The sequence below is a fragment of the Globicephala melas genome, chromosome 2 (assembly GCF_963455315.2).
Source record: "Globicephala melas chromosome 2, mGloMel1.2, whole genome shotgun sequence".
Taxonomy (NCBI): domain Eukaryota; kingdom Metazoa; phylum Chordata; class Mammalia; order Artiodactyla; family Delphinidae; genus Globicephala; species Globicephala melas.
This window is the reverse complement of record NC_083315.2, coordinates 38582505-38603653: the sequence shown is the minus strand read 5'-3', so window position 1 is coordinate 38603653 and position 21149 is coordinate 38582505. Positions and strand designations below refer to the sequence as shown.

The 21149-nt window shown below is 44.1% G+C and overlaps 1 protein-coding gene across 2 annotated transcripts in view; it reads right to left on the bottom strand.

Moving 5' to 3' along the window:
* The window catches only part of DET1 (DET1 partner of COP1 E3 ubiquitin ligase), a 51264-nt gene extending 38222 nt beyond the window's left edge, over nt 1-13042 (bottom strand). For both annotated transcript variants that reach the window (XM_070044853.1, XM_030878678.3), the window contains exons 1-4: nt 12916-13042; nt 5720-6812; nt 4694-4762; nt 2773-2960 (exon numbers count right to left, since the gene is read on the bottom strand). In XM_070044853.1, the coding sequence (XP_069900954.1) occupies nt 2773-2960; nt 4694-4762; nt 5720-6802 (1340 nt within the window). In that variant the 5' untranslated portion in view covers nt 6803-6812; nt 12916-13042. The remainder of the gene's footprint in view (nt 1-2772; nt 2961-4693; nt 4763-5719; nt 6813-12915) is intronic.
* Nucleotides 13043-21149: the final 8107 nt, after the last annotated feature.

Genomic DNA, 21149 nt, shown 5'->3' with positions numbered 1-21149 from the left:
CATTGAAAATTGCATCCTTTGCAACTATTTAAATTTAACAGTAAAAAGTTTAAAGATTAACTTAATAGTTGATGCATGAGGGTATCTATGGTTTTTCAAAATCTTTGCTGGTATGAAGCAAAATTTTGAAGATAACAAAGCTAGAATGCCACCTTTCTCTTTAACCTTTTGTTTTCTCTTCCAGAGCTTCCTACCATTTCACTTAATTATAGGTACATTGTGAAATAAATTTTCAGAAAACATAGCTTCCTCTAATTCCTGATGACATTATTCATTCAACAAATATCTAACATGCTCCTCCCACATGAAAGACACCGGCCTAGGTGCTGTGGATATGGCAGTGTATATAACAGACAAAAATCCCTGCCCTCATGGAGCTTACCTTCTAGTGACTTCTTTGATGTTTTAACGGAGTGTACCCAGTTTTTGTTACTAGTCGATAATAATCTGCTTAATTTTAAAGTTAATTTTAAAAGACAACAATTCATTTCAAAATGAAAAAAGCAAGATCTGATCCATGTTCTGCTCCCAAAAATCCTTCTATACTGAATAGAGATGCTAGTAAGGCAGAAAATTTGTGTGAACCAGAGAAAAAAAGGCATGTTTAGTTGTCTGAAAATCAATATCCACCTATTTTTAATCAATTACTGTCATTCTGTATAAATACAATGCCACTGAATTAGGTGTCTGCTTTGCTTGTTTTTCCCAGTGGCAGTAACGCTTATTCTGATTCATCCACTCACTCTGGTCTGATCTATATTGGAACCTAAAGCAGATATTCTCCATAACTGGCTAAGGTTGGGGAAGCAATTTAGGTATGTGCAATGTGACCAGGCACTGACTGACTAGAGTAGAATTGAGTCCTTGGTCCAAAATAACTAGTCATTTCACAATAACGTATTCAGATAATTATGAGCAGCTCTGGTTCATAACAGGTGGGTATCAATTTAGGGTGACCTAGGTGTTTTAAGAGGGGCCTCCAAGTGTCTCTTCTTCGGGTTGGTCAGTTTCCCTGAGGAATTTATCTCTAATCTCCTGCCTGGGGAGTATAAGCTTGGATGCCATAACTGATAAGAGGGATAGGAGTCTTCCCCAACAGTATGACAATTTTCACTTAATTCTTGTTTTAAGCATGACATGTCTCATCCCTACTCTCAGCCATGCCTCATGAACATGAAACCAGAGCCTGCACGGTGCAATTTCTCCAGAGAATAAACCTCTAGCCTTTTGATGAGGTGGGGAAGAGACAGTCATTTGGCAGTGTAGGCTTAAAGAAAGGAGCTAGAGCATCTGATTGCTCCTTTTAAGAATGTCATCCAGGGACCTCCCTGGTGGTCCAGTGGGTTAGGACTCCAAGCTTCCACTGCAGGGGACACGGGTTTGATCCCTGGTTGGGGAACTAAGATCCCACAATCCACGTGGCATGGCCGGAAAAAAAAAAAAAGTCATCCAATCCTCCAGAGGTATGTAGGGCCTCCAATTTCTTGAACTTTTCCAGAGCTCTCTGGTGCAGGGCAACTTATTTCTTGATGGATAAACTCTGCTTTTTTTTTTTTTTTTTTAATTTTGGCTGCTCTGGGTCTTAGTTGCAGCATGCGGGATTGTTTAGGTACAGCAATGTACTCTTAGTTGTGGCATGAGGGCTTCCTAGTTGTGGCACACAGACTTCTTAGTTGTGTCACACGAACTCTTAGTTGTGGCATGTATGCAAGATCTAGTTCCCCGACCAGGGATCGAACCTAGGCCCCCTGCATTGGGAGGATGGAGTCTTACCCACTGGACCACCAGGGAAGTCCCTAAGCTCTACAGTCTTTAAGTTTTTGTCCTCTGAGATATGTCAAGTTAGTTATCACTCATCCATTGGCTCTTCAGCTTCTAAAACTCTCTTGATATCTCCTCCCCATTCTCTTTGTTCTTGTAGCTTTATACCTCTTCTTTTTTTTTAAGATTTATTTATTATTTATTTATTTATTTTATTTACTTTTGGCTGTGTCGGGTCTTAGCTGCAGCATATGGGATCTTCGCTGAGGCATGCAGGATCTTTAGTTGCAGCGCGCAGGCTTCTCTCTAGTTGTGGCATGCGGGTTTTCTCTTCTCTAGTTGTGCAGCGCAGGCTCCAGGGAACATAGACTCTGTACTTGTGACGCATGGGTTCCAGAGCGCGTGGGCTCTGTAGTTTTGCAGCACGCGGGCTCTAGTTGAGGCGCGTGAGCTCAGTAGTTGTGGCACATGGGCTTAGCTGCCCTGTGGCATGTGGGATCTTAGTTCCTCGACCAGGGATGGACCCTGCGTCCCCTGCATTGCAAGGCGGATTCTTTACCACTGAACCACCGGGGAAGTCCCTCTTCTTCCTTTATTGTCATTTTAGTGGGGTTTGGGGATGGAACAGAGATAAATGCACGTGTTCAACACACATGTTTAACCAAAAGTTATAAAATTATGTCCTTAGTCATTCATTCAAAAAATATTTAAGTGCTTGACAGTGCACCACTGAAGATATAGCAATGAACTAAACAAAGACAGGGTCTCTATCTTTCTGCAGCTAACATACAGTCTAGGAGGAATCATGGACAACACACAAGTAATTCCTCAGGTGCTAAGAAAGAGAAAAGAGAAGTTTAGGATGACACAATGGGTTATGACAGGCAGACTGACCCAAGCCTAGGTGGGCAGAAAGAATATGAGGTTTCCTGAAGTAAATGACTGCTGACTTCACACCAACAAATTTTCTGAAGAAAAATTAAGCTTGTTAAGCCTAGTGGAACAGCTTACCGGCGCTGGATCTGCCGTGCAAAATTGTTGCTGGAAGCTGAGCAGGGAAACTGGACTTCACTATGCAGGGTAGCGTTACGGAAGAGATCACAGAAGTTCTCAAACAGCTCCAAAAGCTCATCTGATGTATTCTCAAACACAGCGATCACCTCTGTTGTCACCATATTGTACACCACAAAGAAAGATGCCTGCGGAAGAACAGATAGACCTAAGGAATAGCTGAGTATAATGCCTTGCCTAGCAAATATCTTTTTGGTTGAAAATCAAGCTGCCCAAGTAAAACAGGCAAACACCTCCACTCCGGCACTATGGTGGAAACATGGTGCCAAGAGGTCCTGGAAAAGGAGGAAGCCTCAGTGGACTTGATCAATCAAGGGGCTCAGTGTTGCCTGATTTCCCACTGTATCTGCTGGAATTACTGAGTTGTTCAGCATATATGTATAAGAAGGTTTTCAATCTTTCATTTCAAGCTGTGTGAAAATTTAATATTTTGCCTTCCAAGTGTTATTCCCTACTTACTCCCCAACCCACTTTTTTAAAATGCCAGATTTAATTTTCCCTCCTGCTGCGAAAGTGATTTGTAGCCAGGAGCTGCCTGTTGGCAAATTATTTTCTCTTGTATACGTACAGTTGAAAGTTCAATTTAGGGGCATTTCTTTTTCTCTCTTAATATTTCTAACATGCAGAAAGACATCTTAAGTACACTGTGTCCACCTAGGCAAGTTGTAACCAAGCAGGGGACTGCTGCTGAACACATGAAAAATCAGAAAAGCATTTTCCATTTCTTTCTTCATAAATGTTCTTTCAGCCAAGAGCATTTGTAACAAACATTTGAGATTCGTAACAATTAATTTCAGAGGGGGAACTTGAAAACCATTCAAATGCCATAGGTGGCAGAGTTACTGCTTTCTCTGAATAAGCCCCTGGGTGACTGGCCCTCTTCTTTAAACCTCCAGTGCTCTGCTCAGCCTAACAAGGAAGTGCCAGGTACCTCTAGTTTTTATCACAGTGAATGTGGCAGTGTGAGTCAATCTGCAAGCTTCCAACAGGACTCTAGAAGTCTTCAGAACACTAGGATTAGTATTCCGCCTCTTATGATTGAATTTAAATCTCCATTACCAATTTCTGGAGACATCTGGCCCACCTGTTTTAATAGTAATTAGTCCCTCCCAAAGCTTATATTACATGACTTTTGCGGTCACCTGGAAATTAAATTTGGCTGTAAATTAAAGAGGCTGGAGAGTAACCTGAGAATAATACCCATAATATTAGCAAGGCTTTGTGTTTAGGTGCACTTTTTACTTATTAACCTTATTGGAACCTATCAAATTAAACTGGGAAAGGAGGAGGGAGGATAACAAGGGCAGAGAGATTGGGTTTAAAGTTACAAATTCTGTAAGCAAAGCATAGAGCCCTTGTAATGTTTCTGGCTACAACTTACTGTAGCTACCGGATATAAGTAGGTCATGTTTTAGCAAAGGAAAAAAGGATAATCTCAAATGCAGCAGTCACACAACATATTCCCTCCAAAATAAAAAGGTAATTATAGCTCAAACCTAAATACATGTCCTTTCTATAAGCCTGGACAACGCTTTGATCATATTAGGGCTTCACCAGGATCCATCATAATTATGTGAATATAGAATTACACAAACATTTACTAGCCTTCCCACCAGGCCAGACTGGGAAATACAGGACAGGAGGGTACAGAAGTCAAGGGCTTCACGGACAACCTCCCATGACTCATAACATGAACTAGATGGGCTCACCCATGATGGCTCAATGGGTGACTTCATCATTAATAGAGAAGAAAAAGAATTCAGAAAAAAAATGATCTCTAACCATTTTACTCACCACCCCCCCTTATTTTTTAGAATATACAAGGTATGATTCAGAAGAAAAATAATAGAAAACATTTTACCATGGATGGCTGGTACGGTCTTAGGAGACAATTCTTTATACAGTCTCTAACTGTTACAGGCAGAATCAGCTGCAAGTCAATGAGAGAAACCAGACTCAGCTGACTTCGTGGTTTACTGGTTTGTTCTGTTCTAAATTTCCAAACTAGTATCTAAGGAGACACTCTGGAAATAGGAGAATGGGGGGACAAACGTACAGAAAAGTAGGTCTCTCACTTGGTCAACACTAAAGTAAGGAGCTTCTCAAAGGGAAATGCCCAAATTACCCTGAATTTCAATATGGTATTTCAACCCCAAAGTCTTAGAGGTTTCCATGCTCTTAACACCACGTTATTCCTATTTGTGAAATGCCTCTCTCCCCTACCAACATCTTTCACCCAAACTGAAAAACCCTCAGAACCTGCAGTCTTGATGATTCACTTGGTAGATCAAAACTTTTGGCTTCCTTTTGATCTTTTCACTGCTCCACAACCTATGTTCCAGCACATGGGCAAGGTCAGAGTACAGTCATAACGCTTAATTCCATCAAATGAACTTACCTGTTACAATCTAAAGAAGATTTGGTGAGGAAGTATACTGACATCATTTAAGTAGGAAAGAAAGACTAGATTTTTAGAAGATTTTCTTTTTCGTATGGTGGGTTCATTCTCATTGCCAGAACTAAGCAGACCAATAAGCACAATCTTAAACAAAATCAAGGCAGGAGTCAAACCTTGACCCTGTAGCATATGGGCTTCCATTTCAAGGGTACTGAAAATGCTCTGCAGAAGAATTAGGGTAATAATCACAGAGTTGACTACCTACATGTCAATGGCTTACGATATAGCTTCCATTTGTCCAAATGAGAAAAATCATTTTGAGAAATGATTAGAAAAGTCGAGCTGTTTTAAGTATGAGCCCGAAGATAGCAAAAATTCAAGATTACATAAAATGTGTTATTTCTGAGAGACTGGCTATAGGCAAAGAGAGAAACCTTCCCATTGTGCCAAGGAGACTGGAGGGGTAAAGGGCAGGAGAGCACCTTGTACCTGTGATGGATCTGTGACCCGCAGGGTTACGACATCCTCACTAGTATACTTGATAAACAGATGGTTTTCATCCAGAAGCTGCATTTTCCACATGCGCAGCTGCCGCAGTTGGTCAAAATACTGGAAGAAGCGCCTCTTGGCCATTGCACTACCATCCTGCTCTGCCCGGCGCCAAAGGTACACGAGCAGCCGGTGTTTCAGGGAGTTGATGAAGGGATCCCTGAAAGGATTGGCCATGCCTGTCTGACTGTCCCGCTGCACCTCAGGAAAAACAGCTGACACAGTGAGCAGGTCATCCTCATAGCAGAAGCGGCCAATGGTCCTCACATCAATGAAAGTGCCTTCAGGAGTCACCTGGAAGACATGGATGGTCTGCTGCTGCACTGACAAGATGGCCAGGATGTTCTTATACAAGTACAACCCTTGGTTGTGCGACAGGACGACTTTGTCACACTTGAAGGTACGTGTATCACATAAGCGGCCAGTATGAAGGTCAATGATATGGAGGGAGTAGTCCTCCAGGGGGGACCGGGGGTTGGGGGTCACGGACTCACTGTTCCGATATACCTCATAAAAAGGAGGGTGAGGCTCGTCTGGGAGATAGGCAGCTGAGCCCACGATGACACAGCGGCAGTCATCAGTGAAGAGGCTGCACTCCCGGTTCAGGTGCTCGCCATTGGCTGCCACATTGGTAATGTGCAGCAGGACGAAAAAGCGTTCGAAGAGCCGGCCACGGATGTTGACTGACCGCTGGTCATTGCCATTGGACAGGATTTCCCCCTCATAGCCCTGCAGTAGGTCCTCAGCTGCCTGGCAGCCCTGGTACTCATAGATTTCGAGAGATGTCTGGTCTGAAGAGAAAGCAATGAAGTAGCGTCCATCAGGTGAGAATTTACGCAAGAAACAAGGGGGCTTTTCAACATTGACGACCGTGAAGTTGGGGAAGACATTCTGGTGGAACACTCGGACCTGGTGCCAGTGGGTGCCTGCCTTGCCTGAACTGATCCGCCGGCGTTCCAGGCGGTGAATGACATTTTGGTTTTGGATTCTTCGAGGTTTGATGGTGGAAACATGATGATCCATTATCACATCTCTGCAGGGAGAAGTAAAGAAGTAGTCAAGAAAATAAAACAAAATTTACCAAAACACAAACACACTTGACCTTTGAATAACGCAAGGGTTAGGCACACCAATCCCCTGAAGCTGAATATCCAAGTATAACTTATAGTCAGCTCAGTATACATTGTTCCTTCCTATCCATGGTTCCTCCACATCCACGTATTCAACCAACTGGGGATGTCTAGTACTGCAGTATTCACTGATGAAAAAAATCCATGTGTAAGTGGACCTGCACAATTCAAATCTACGTTGTTCAAGGGCCAACTGTGTATATACAAGTCAAATAGATTTCCTTCCATATATCCTGGACCTAGGAGCTCCCAAGATGACAGTGATCAGCATTCCTTCTTCCCAAGTTATAGTTAGAAAGTGGTCAGGACATTTTTGAGTCTAGAAACAGATTTGAGGAAAGGAACTAATTCCCTAGGAATACCTTCAAAGCATGCTTAGCTGTTGGGAATGTTCAACAGAACAAACCTTAGAACTACATCAAATTTGTTCAGTGTAAATACCACATTCAATGTGCATTCATTTAAAAAATATATTTATTGGGCTGTTAAGATGTCCATCCTACCCAAAGCAATCTACAAACTCAATGCAAAATCCCAATCAAAATCCCAAAATCATTTCTGGCAAAAATAGAAAAATTCATCCTAAAAATTACATGTAATCTCAAGGGACTGTGAAGAGTCAAAACAATTTTGTAAAAGAACAAAGTTAGAAGACTCAGACTCCCTGATTTCAAAAACTGTTACAAAGCCACAGTAATCAAAAAAGTGTGGTACTAGCATAAGGCAGAAAAATATACCCAATGAACAGAATTAAGAGCTGAGAAATAAACCCTCACATATATAAACCTGAGATCAGAAGTTCAGAGAACCCCAAACATGATAAACCCAAAGAAATCCATGCCCAGGGACTTCCCTGGTGGCACAGTGGTTAAGAACCCACCTGCGAATGCGGGGGACACGGGTTCAATCCCTGGTCCAGGAAGACCCCACATACCACGGAGCAACTAAGCCCGTGCGCCACAGCTACTGAGCCTGCACTCTAGAGCCCGCGAGCTACAACTACTGAAGCCCACGCACCTAGAGCCCGTACTCCGCAACAAGAGAAGCCACCACAATGAGAAGCTCGTGCACCGCAATGATGAGTAGCCCCCGCTCGCCGCAACTAGTGAAAGCCCATGCACAGCAATGAAGACCCAACGCAGCCAAAAATAAATAATAAAAAATTTATTTAAAATAAAAAGAAAGAAAGAAAGAAAGAAATCCATGCCCAGGCATACCACAGTCAAATTGTGAAAAACTAAAACACAAAGTAAAAATCTTGAAAGCAACCACGTAAATGACACATTACCTATAAGGGAACAACAATTCATTTATCTGTGGATGTCTCATGAGAAACTATGGAGACCAAAAAGAAGCAAAGCAACATTTTTAAAGTGCTGAAACAGCTGTCTGTTTCATCATTCAAATCTCAGCCAAAATAGCAACTCTTGAGTTTTTGCCTGACTACCTTACCTAAAGTCATGACTTTTTCCATCCATATCAACCTACTGTTTTATTTTCTTCAGCCCTTATCACCTTCTGAAACCATTTGTTTACCTTTTTAGCATCTTTGTCCCCCATACAGGACAGCAGGGGCCTTGCCTAATTCCTTGCTGAATCTCCAGCACCTCGGACAGTGCCTGAGGCACAGTAAATGCTAACAAATATGTTAAATGAATGAATGGAACAACATTTGACAAAGGTCTTAAAGGATAAAGAACTCACTAGGCAAAATAAAGGAGGAACATTTCAGAAAGAAGGTAGCTTAAAAAATATACTTAAAAAGAGTGTAGCATGGCACATTTGGGAAACACAATACCAAGTGGTTAGAACACAGGAAACACAGAGTGGTAAGAGAAGCCTAGAAAAGCAGATTACAGACAGACTGGAAAATCCTTTGTATGCCACGTCATGCAAGTTATTACAGGTTTTAAGCAGAGGAGTGACTCTATCCAATCTATACTTTAGAAATAAAAACATACAGACAATGGGGTATTTGTTTATATTCTGTCTCCTAAAAGAGATCTGAAATGCCTTATATAAGTATATATACTACCTAGTCAAGTTAAAAATGTGCATACCTTATGATTGAGCAAATCAAGTTTCTCAAACTGTTAGTCACAACTCACTGATGGAGGCTTGAAATCAATCTAGTGCATATACTAATTGACATTTCAAAAAATGGAATAAAACAGAAAATACCAAACTGTATCACATATTTTCAATACATATGTGAGTTACATGCACTGGGTGAGGATATAAAATATATTTCCTACTGATCTAGACTAGACCAAAAGACTGCAAACAACTAGCCTCAGACCAGTCTAGGCTGCCTGCCTACTTTTATAAATAAAGTTTTATTGGAACACAGTCATACGCACTCATTTACATCTTGCCTATGGCTGCTTTTGCCCTACAAAGGCACAGTTCATTTATTAACACCAAAGACCACACAGCTCACAAGCCTGAAATATTAACTACCTGGTCTTTTGCAGAAAAAGTCTGTCAACCCCTGATCTTGAGCACTGGTTCCCAAATGGGGCAATTTTGTAATATATGAAGATATTTTTGGTTGTCATAACTTGGGAGGGAGGAAGGGGTGCTTGGGGTGTCCATCAAACAGAAGACAGGGATGATGCCAAACATCCTACAGTAAACAGGACAGTCCCTCACATCCAGCCCAAAATGTCAATAGTGCTAAGGTGGAGAAATCCTGATGTAGAGAAGTGTCTGCACATACGTAACAGGAGACATATACAAGGATGTCTGTAGCAGGACTGTTAGCAACAGCAAAAACTGACAACACTCCAAATGTCCATCAACAGTAGACTAGAGAAATTCATCCATGCATATTCATACAGCGGAATCTTTTTTCTTTTTTTTAATGTTTTTGTTTGTTTGTTTTTTGGCCACGCCACGTGGCTTGCAGGATCTTAGTTCCCGGACCAGCGATAGAACCCAGGGATCGAACCCAGGCCCCAGCAGTGAAAGCGCTGAGTCCTAACCACTAGACTGCCAGGCAATTCCCCAAGCAGTGTAACCTTATGAAGTAATGAATTAATGTACTACAGTTATATATAACAACAAAGATGAATCTCAGACACAGTGTTGAATGAAGAAAGCAAGCTACAGAATACATACAATGTGATTTCCTTTATATAAGCTTCAAACAATTTCCACTTTAAGAATACAAATATATGTGGTATACAATTACAAAAAGCAAAGGAATCATAAACATAAAATTCAAAATAGTGGTTACCTCTGAGGAAGTAAGAAATGGGATGGGAGTTAGGGACACATTGGCACTTTTAAGTGTATATTTTTTTCCTTCAATCAGCATTCATTGTACTATTATTCTTTTAAAATTACATATGTTTTTTAAGTAATATTTGTGCTTACTCAGAATTTTTTTTAATTAGAAAATAATCATTGTGAAGGGAAAACAAAGGTAGGACAATAAAATGAAGTCTGAAGTACACAAAAATTCATGCCATCAGGATCTGCAGAACGGACAAGCTTCTAATTTGGCTCTGACTTTCTCAGCAGACAAGGCAGAGGAAAATACAGTCAGTTATAGAACTTGCACTGCCAAGAAGATAAAAACTTAATAGCTGCTTGGAAGAAGCACAGCAATACCCATCAATGGATTTTAAAAGAAATCTCTCTCATGAGTTTTCTCAAAGGACCTTGGCATGATACAGTGAGCAATATCCTCCACTTCTGAACAATAAACACAATGCTGAGTTTCACACGGCTACTCCTTTTAACAGTGACATAGTTGATGTGCCCATTTTGATACAGTCCAAAAAACATACTGGTAAGGTTTAAGCATTTTAAAATACCAACTACTGTACAAAACTGCCTCCCTCAATCCCTGCCCAGGACACCTCTGACACTAGCACCCTGCGAAACTAAGATGCGGGCTGGAGTCAGAGAGGGAGACCAGAAGGGGATGCGATAGGCAGGTAAGGCCCATGAATGGAAGAAGGAGTAGGCATCAGACAACATCTAGCAGACTAACCACATATAACTGAATCAGATAAAGTAAACTAGCTGTTCGACTTAGAGCCATTGATCATTTTAAGCAAAGCAGATGCTTAATTCTAAAAAAAATCTGTATATATTTTGAACAGTCCCATCTTAAATTCTCCAATTTGTCTTTTTAAGGGAAAAGCCACCAGTACTGTGGTGGAGGGAGTAGAGGGGTGGGGTGGGTAGAGGTGAAGGCCTGCTGGCTTCAGCTCCAAATTGGACAGAAAATCCACACTTAATTTCCTAACCCTTCTCTCAGTGTGCTCTCTCTCCCTCTCCATATTTTACATCACACAATTATGGTTTTTAGAGAGATGGTGGAATTCTTAGTCTTTTTCAACTTGTTATTCCAATTATAAAATACATGCTCATAAACTCAAACCATACAGAAAAAGTACATCATGAAAGTCCCTTCTAGTCAGAGTGGGAGTTATGAAAAACATTAGAGTAACTTACATTTTTCCCAGAAGCCCTCTACCCGTTTCCCTAGTCCAGTAAATGGCATGGCCATTCACCTGCTAAAAGGAACCAGAAAGCTGAGAGTCTCCCTTGATACCTCTTTCCCTCAGCCCCCATACCTGATCAGTCACCAAATTCTGGAGATTTTACCCCCTAAACAGTCCTCTAATGCTCCACCTTCTTCTATCATGACCTGCCAGTACCCTTACCCAAAATTTTATAACTTCATGTCTACGTTATTGCAACCGCTTCTAAGTGGTCTCCCTAAATCCACTCCTATCCACTTCCAATCCACTTACCAGAGCAATCTTTTCAAAATGCTTTTTTGATCACGTCCTTTCCCCTACAGATTAAAACAAATATCTTTCCATTGCTCTTAATGATACGGATCAAAATCCTTGCCGTGCCAACCAGATGCCTCAAAGGCTCAGTGCTGCCTCTCCAGCCTCATCTTTTCCCATTTCACTCTAATCATTTCTTCAACAAGTGGCCTACCTCCTGCCTCTGAACCTTGGCACATGCTCTTCACCTCAATCTAAAAAAAGCTCTTCTCTTCACTTTGCCGAGTTAACTCCTGTTTCAGGTTATCAGCCTAATCATCACTTCCTGAGAGAAGTCCTCCTTAACCTTTCCCACCAGATAAAACACCAATACACCAGCCATACCTCTCCTTCTTAGCACTTACCACGCTTGCAACTTCATCTCTGCATTTTACTTATGTCTGTGGCACTAGATGGTGAACTCCTGACCGGTACACAAACATTATATCCTGTATGCCCATCACAGCATTTGACCCATCGAAAGCCTCCTTTCCTGAACGTTCTTTACCAACTCAAATATCCACAGGTGCTGTTCGCTCTGCCCAGCATATATTTCCTCTGGCCCTTGCCATACTTCTCAAGCCGCAGCTCAAGTGTCCTCTCGTTCAGGAAGTCTGCTCTGACACCCTTGCCGAAAGAGATCTTTGCTGCTTTACCATTACTTTTTCTGTTCTTTTCCATAGCCATTGCCACAATTTGAATTTGTACTTTCAGCAGCATGGTTAGGTGTTTAATGTTCGACTCCCCTGTAAACTATCCTCTCCAGGCAGGACGTAACCATGGCTACTTCAGTCACCTTAGTTTTCAGAGAGCCTAGCACTAGGGCTGCCCCACTGCATGCGTTCGTACGTTATCTATGGAACGAAAGAAAAAAGCCTGACTGAACTGGGCCACTAACTCGTGCGGTACTAAGCAAGACCTTCCTCCCTGCTAGGTCTGTTTCCCCGGGCAGGCAGGTGCACGTAACCCTCAATTCCTTCTGACGGCTTCCTAAACGGGAAGGGGATACCCAGGGGCGGGCACACACGCCCAAGGCGCCCCCGGAAAGAAAAGCCCGGGGCGGGGCCTCAATGGGAAGAGAATTCTGAGGGAAGGCGGGGGCCGCAGGGCCTCGGCGTCAGGCGGGAAGGGGGCAGCCCCATGGCGGTAACTCGAAGAGGCCTCGGGGAGGGCCTGACGGGTTTGGAGGCTGAAACAAGGAAGGAGAAGTCCTCACCTGTCCGGTCCGGGCTCAAAGGGCCGGGGCGAGGGGCTCCCCGGCCTGCTTGGCGCGCGCCTCACCCAGCCCCGCCCCCGCCATGCTGTGGAACCAGATGCCCGCAGCTGCCGGCTCCCGCTTACGCTAGCCACCGGAAGTGCGGTGCAGCGAGAAGGAAAGTGGAGAGAGCGCGGCACCCGGCCGGCCAGCCCTGAGAGACGGTATAGCGCACCCTGCTGCCCGGAGGGGGATCGAAGCCCTAGAGGCCCAGGGGCTGCGAAGGAAAAATTGAACCAGGCGCCGTAACCTCGGCACCTGAGTGATCTCCTATGGCAGTGTCTCTGCAACCGCTGGACACACTTGCAAAAACATGAATAAAAATTAATTTTTCACCTCTTGATTAAATGCACCATTTCATCAGCTGAGAAACTATCCGTTTTCTGTTATCTCCTCCTAGACAGTGAGCTCTTTAAAGACCGAGGCTGTACTGATCTCTGAACGCTGTGCCTAATACATTTACTAGCACACAGTGGACTACAGTAAAAGCTTATTGCATTAAATTAATGCTATAACCTTTACTTGACTTTTACTTACATTGTCTCTTACAACCTGGTTCCTCCCCCGAAGCCTCTGCTTTGTCCTATTTCTGGACATCCTGCCCCCAAATTTCCCTGCCTCAGCCTCCTTCAGATAATTCAGGTCTCAGAGTAAATGTCACTTCCTCAGAACTCTTGTCTGACCACTCTCATTTCACCGCCATCGTGCTATTTCTTCCTAGCACTCATCCCTATCTGATATTACCCCATTTGTTTTGTTTTCTTTCTTTCTTCTGTTTCCCTTGCCCCGACTAGAATGTAAATTCCGTGAGAGCACGGGTTTCGTCCTCTTTTCTTTTCTACCCTCACCTAGACCAGGATTTAGCATCTTGCTGGTGCTCAAGGAAGGTTCAGTCCGTGAATGAATGGCTCTGCCCGTAGGGCTCACAGCATCTCTATGAGGAAGGAATGTTTATTGGCTTTTTTTTTTAAGTGCAATTTTATTAACTGAACCGTCTTGGTTGACGTTGTTATAACAAAATATCATAGACTGTTTAGTGGCTTTTACAGATGAGGAAACTGAGGCTCAAGGAGGATCCATGACTTGGAGATGAGGGTGGTTAAAAGGAAACACCGTGGGTTCTTGGTCCAGTCTTGACATTTCCAAGCTGAATGTACTGACTTCAGAGTCTCTGTTTCTTCTTCTAGGAAACGAAGATATAGTACGCAGAGTATATCTCAAGTAGAGAAAAAAGAAAGAGAAGGAGAAGGAGAAGAAGACGGAGAAGAAGAAAGGGAAGGAGAAGGAGAGGAGAAGAAGGAGAGGAGGAGAAGAAGGAGGAGATGAAGAAGAAGAAGGAGAAGAAGAAGAAACTCTAAATTTCAGGTTGCCCCCAGCTTCGGGGCTGGGTGGCCCATGGAGCCAGCTCTGAGTGGGCTGCCGGCCTTCCCCTTCCCCATTCAGCTTGTCAGATGATGCCCCCAGTAAGGGGTCAGCCCAGCACCCTCTCACACACCCCCACAGCCCTCCCTGAACACTCCTGCCCACCATAGGGGAGGCAGGACTTTCTCGAGCTCCTCTGATTTCTTCAAGGAAAACTTTTCCTATCGAGTGGAGTGGTTTAGGACAAAAGCATTCTGGGACATTGAATCCATCATACTTTCCTCAACTTTTGTATGGGTTTGAAATTTTTCATAACATCAACAACAGCAAAAGCTGAAGCTACCCTGCAGCCTGCCTGGCACTCAAGTATCACTTACCGATTAGCTTACTCTCATGCTTGACCTACAAGAAGAGAGAGGAATGGAAGGAACTTCCTCTCCTGGAATGTACACCTGTACTGCCCTGTCCCTGGCATGCCACTGCATGGGGATGACAGGTGAATGGGGGCCATGCCTTCCCTTCTCTGCTGACTATTGGCCTGTAAGTTTTCCCCAAGAGCTTATTACTTTAAAAAAAAAAAAAAGGAGGGAGTTTTGCAGTAAAACTGGTTTATTTATTTATATATATATATTAATTTAGTTGTTTGTTTGTTTGTTTGTTTGCGGTATGCGGGCCTCTCACTATTGTGGCCTCTCCCGTTGCGGAGCACGGGCTCCGGACGCGCAGGCTCAGTGGCCTTGGCTCACGGGCCCAGGCGCTCCACGGCATGTGGGATCCTCCCAGACCGGCGCACGAACCCGTGTCCCCTACATTGGCAGGCGGACTACCAACCACTGCGCCACCAGGGAAGCCCAGTTATTTACTTATTTATTTTTGGCTGTGTTGGGTCTTTGTTGCTGCGCACAGGCTTTCTCTAGTTGCACCGAGCGGGGGCTACTCTTTGTTGCGGTGCGTGCGCTTCTCATTGCGTTGGCTTGTCTTGCTGTGGAGCACGGGCTCTAGGCGCGCGGGCTTCAGTAATTGTGGCACGCGGGCTCAGTAGTTGTGGCGCACGGGCCCAGTTGCTCGGCGCATGTGGGATCTTTCCGGACCAGGGCCCGACCCCGTGTCCCCTACATTGGCAGGCGGATTCCCAACCACTGCACCACCAGGGAAGTCCAAAACTGGTTTAGTTTTGTAGTGAGACTGGTTCAGTTCAGCCTCAGGTACTTCTTACTTACAAGTTACTTATCTGTACCCCAGTTTCTCCACCTGTAAAATGGGGATAACAATCGTAGTGCCTGTATCATAGGATCAGTGGAGAATAAAATTAGTTATTGCACGTAAAGCTCTTAGTACTGCCTGACACATAATTAGCACCCATAAATGTTAACTCATTAATTTGGCTCTTACCATGCTGGACTACCTTGTCTTGGAATGTTATGGGTTTGTCTCATCAGTGAGGCTGTAAGCGAGTCCCTTGAGAATTAAGATTACGTTTCATACCCTCATGCTCCCACCTCAGACTGACAGATATAACTTTCCTGTGAATATCAGCTCCATCCTGGGATCCTGCCACTGGCTTATGTGGCTTCGGCAAGTCACTTTTCTCTGCCTGCTTTCCCATCTGTGAAATGGGTGTACGAGGGAGTTAAGGAGTGTGGAAACCACTGTGTTTGTGAAAGACCTAATTTTTACATGAATTTTTAAATCAAGTAAATAATATATGAGTACATTTACACAAACTTTTAATCACACAAATCATACAGGAACACTTTACTCTTGTAAAGCTACAAATAATATAGCAATAGAGTAAAAAGTGAAACTCCTCCACATCTTCAATCCCACCTCTCCCACTGTAGTAAGTGTATATCTATCCTTCCAGGACTTTCTATGCATTATTGTTGTAAATGGATGAACATGCAGAGATCTATATATAGGATTTTGCTTCACTTTTTTCTTTCCACATGAATGGATATTGCCTTAATATTGTTTTGTAACTTGCTCCTTCAGTAAACACATTTGTCATTATGTTTTGGAGTTTGTTCTATGTCAGCACATAGATGTCTAATTCATGCACACTATCCCACAGTATGAATGTCCCATGATTTAACTATACTCCTATTTATGGGCATTTAGGTTTCTGGCAGTTTTCACTTTTATAAGCTGCCTCAGTGAATAATCTATATATAACTTTGGACACAAGTATAGACATATGACATATATTTAACAGTAAAATTACTAGGTCAAAATTGAGGCATTTAAAAAGTTTTGATATAGAATGCTAATTACAAAAAGTTGTTCCAATTTGCACTCTTATTTCTCCACATCCTTGCCTACACTGTATATCATCAGTCTTTCTTGTTTTTGCCAGTTGCATTAGCAAAAGATTATATTTTGTTGTTTTAACTTGAATTTTCCTGATTACTAATGAGGTTGACTAATTTTTTCAGATGTTTATTAGCCATTTACAGTTTTACTATGAGTTGCCTTTGCATATCCTTTGCCCATTTCTCTACAAGAATATTTTTTCTTATTTATATGTAGGAGCTATTTATATATTCCAGATATTGATCTTTTGTTAGGACTGCAAACATTTTCTTCCTGTCTGAGGCTTGTCTTTAATTTTTAACTTTATTTATAGTGATGTCTTGAAAATGCTCTGACCTTCCATTACTGTTCTTGCTATTTGTCGATTTAATGCAGAGTCTAACTTGTGGAGGGCATCACACTGTGCTTCCTGGAAAATCTGCTAGTGGCATAGGAGGCCTAAGGTTGTCTTTTCTCCCTGCCTTTTCTAGGAAGTGGATGTTGTTTCATTTTTCCAGCTGTTATTGCTATCAGAGTATGATGGGGTTAAAGAGGCATCCAAAGGCAAGACCATGAGTGTTTGTGGGTCTTTGCAAGGACTTTGCCTTCAATTTGTAGTGAAATCAAGAGCCACAGGAAGGCTTTGAGCAGAGGAATAACATAAGCAGTCTCATGTTTCAGAAGGTTCACTCTGGCTTCCACGGGGAAAGGGGGCTATTAAGAGACAGTCAGGAGGCTACTGCAATGGTCTGGGCAAGAGATGTTGGTAGCCTGGACTGGTGTTATAGAGGTGGAGGTGGTGAGAAGTGGTCAGATTTGGAATATATTCAATATATGAAGATGGAGTAAAGAGGACTTGCCAATGGATTGGATAAGTGGTGTGAGAGAAAGAAAGAGAAGAGGCAAAAATATCCCAAGATATTTGGCCTAAGTAACTGAATACTTTTGTTCAGAAAGTAATAGAATATTTGGATTGGGCTACATTTGAAGTCAGCTCCATGAGGACAGGGATCATTTCTATTTTGCAGCTACTATTTTGCAGGTCTGTGCCTCAGGGGGGCCATTTTCAAGGATACCGGATGCCACTTTCTATTTCCACAGCTCTTCAGCCTGCCTCTCCCAGATGTTCCAGCTTCTAATTCCCCACTGCTCCCTCCCATTGTGCTCTCACACTGGGAACAACACTAAGTCCTGAGCCCCCACTGCATCCCCAGGCCCCTGCCTTTTTCTTCCCTCTTGGGAGTCTCCATACACACAGGGTCCCCAAGGGAGTGGGATGATGGAGTGATAGGGAGGGGGCCTGAAGGGCTTGAGAGCATCTCTCCCCTCACTCCAGTCCTTCTGTCGCTCTTCTGCCAAGGCTTTTAGCAACTCTGCTCGCTTTCTGCATTAGCCATGAGAGGAGAAGATGGGCACAAAAGCAGGACAAGAGGCTCTTGTTCTTTCTCCCCTTCTTGAAGAGGCTGGTGAGCTCCTTCTACCGCTATATTCAGTGGCAGACATTCTTACCCTGAGTATCACATCACCACCCCATCATCATCATCATCATCACCATCATCATCATCATCAATCTTTAATAAAATAATTGAAATTGGGGACTTCCTTGATGGCTCAGTGGTTAAGAATCCACCTGCCAATGCAGGGGGCATGGGTTCGATCCCTGGTCCGGGAAGATCCCGCATGCCGCGGAGCAATTAAGCCCGTGCACCACAACTACCAAAACCCGCGAACCTAGAGCCCGTGCTCCGCGCAACAAGAGAAGCCACTGCAATGAGAAGCCCGCGCACCGCAGCAAAGAGTAGCCCCACTCGCCGCAACTAGAGAAAGCCTGCGCGCAGCACCGAAGACCCAATGCAGCCAAATAAATAAATAAAAAATAATTGAAATTGTCGATGGGGCTTCCCTGGTGGTCCAGTGGTTAAGACTGTGCTTCCATTGCAGGGGGCGCGGTTCGATCCCTGGTCGGGGAACTGAGATCCCACAGGCCATGTGGCGTGGCCAAAAAAAAAAAAAAAAAAAATGTAATTGTCATTTAGTACATATTTACTGTACGCCAGACCCTATAAAAAATGTAATTGTCATTTAGTACATATTTACTGTACGCCAGACCCTATACCAGTCATTTCCCTTAGGCGATCTCATTTACTCCCCTGGGTAACCCTGTGTGTTAGGTATTAACCCCACTTTACGGGTGCAGAAACCGAGACTAAGTTTCACTTGACCCTCTTGTGGAAACCCCACCCAATTCTTGCTTTACAAGGCTCACTTCTTCATATGTCCTTTATTGATATTTGCAAGAAGTGCTCAGTTTCTGCTTACCGTTCCTCAGCCTTCAGATTTCAAATCCAAGTTCTTACCAACTGTTTGAAGACGTACCTTCCCCCTGTGCTCTTGGCTGAATGCTCCCTGACCCACGAATAGGTTTGGGCTTTTTTTTTTTTTTTTTTAACTCTTCAGTGAGGCTGCAGCCTTCGATCTTTCTCAGGCATCTTCCCACTGCCTCTTGCACTTATGACTTAGTGCTCAGGAAACTGGATGAATTTTGTTCTGCTCGGTTTGGGGTTGTGGGGGGAGAATAACTTCCAGATTTGGGTCAAGAGGAACATGGCGGCTGCTGTTTGGAGCTTTCACTATTTTACCCATTTCTTACCAAAAATCAATCTCTCTCTCTCTCTCTCTCGTTCACATGGCAGAGAAGAAAAGTATGGGCTTCAGAATAGATTGATCTCGGTTTAAACAGGCTGTCCCTTGCTGTGTCTGGACTGGGACCCTGGGGAGCGAGAATGGGGCTAAAATCTAGTTCTTACTGGCTCAGCCAAGCTCTGAGACCCTCAGGCCCAGGGACCTCGGCACAGGGCTGCATCAGCAGCTGGGAAAGGAGTGTCTTTTTCTCTCTGGTCCTCCCAGAGGACTTGCCTTTTTTACAATCAACCTGCTCAGAGAGGGAGCCTTGTCCTAATTCACACAAAGATGCAGCAACCATGGTTCAAATCTCATTTTTACCCTATGCCCTCAGTGTGACTTTAGACAAGCGACTTCACCAATCTGTTCCTGTTCAGCTAATCTTTCTGGAACACTGGCTCTGTGCCAGGTGCTGTTCTGGGTGTGGCAGGACCAAGGTGAATAAGTCATGCTTCTTGCTTCAGAGAAGCCTGCAGTTTAGTCGGAAAGACACTCACAAACAGCTAATTTCGATATGATATCGTGAGCACTCAGTTAGAGGTCTGTGCAGGGTAGGTGGATGGACACCTAACCCAGGACTCCAAGGGTAGATGCTACAGAAGATGCTGAAGGAGAGGTGGGGATGGCACTCCAGGCAGTAGGGACCACAGGGGCAAAGGTATGAGATGCAAAATACCATCGTGTCTGCAGGCACCAAAGCGCAGTTGGGCGTTACTGAAGCAGAAAGGGTAAGGTAGGCAGGGATCGGGATAGGAGAGAGGGCTAAAGGCCCTGAGGCTCACTTTTCTAATCTCTAAAACCGAGGTAAGAGTATTACCTCCAACAGGTAATACCAGATCCAGTTAGGTATTCAATCAACAATCGCTTCCGCTTCCGTGGCCAAGCAGATTTGAAACTTCCCAAAGGCGGTTACTTTGTCTTAAAATCATGGCTAGGGCTACACCTCACCTGGGCACTGTGCTGAGAATAAAGTCTGATTTAAATAAGACTTTTTTTTTTTTTGCGGTATGCGGGCCTCTCACTGTTGTGGCCTCTCCCGTTGTGGAGCACAGGCTCCGGACGTGCAGGCCCAGCAGCCATGGCTCACGGGCCCAACCGCTCCACGGCATGTGGGATCTTCTCAGACCGGGGCACGAAACCATGTCCCCTGCCACGAGCCCAGCCGCTCCACGGCATGTGGGATCTTCTTGGACCAGGGCACGAACCCATGTCCCCTGCATCGGCAGGCAGACTCTCAACCACTGCGCCACCAGGGAAGCCCAGTAAGATGTTTTTGATTGTCTAGCGCCTAGCACATATTAGAGACCTAATGAATATTTGTTGAATGAGTGAATGAATGAATGAGTTAAGCCAAAGCTAAAGTCTAGTTCTCTCCTCCTTCTAGATGTACCTGAGATAGGGGGGTGGAGGAAGGTCTCTGGAGAGGCAGGAGAAATGGGAAACACATCAGCCCCTTCCCTTTCCTGTGGAAGCAGCTGCTTCAACCACTGAGCAGAGCCCTCAAACCGGGGGCCCTGGGGGTACCCCAGGGCCACCCTGTTCCACCTTCTCAGGGGCAGGACAGGGGAGGATGGCTGAGGTGTGAGTTTGGGGGTGGAGATGTGCAGGCAGAGCTACTGGAAAACAATTGCTCAAGTTACTTGCTGGAAATGAAAGAAAGAGGCTGGACGGCCAAGGAGGCAAAGCCCAGGGAACATAAAAAATCTTAGCTGCAGGGGAAAGCACTCTTCTTCCCATGAAGGCAATGAAATTAGAGGTAATTGTGCGACACAGAGATTCGAGAAAACCTAGGGCGGCTAGCAGGTAAGGGGGGCCGGGACTGGATTCAGAGGTGGAAGAGCTGGTCCCCCCCCCAGCACCTG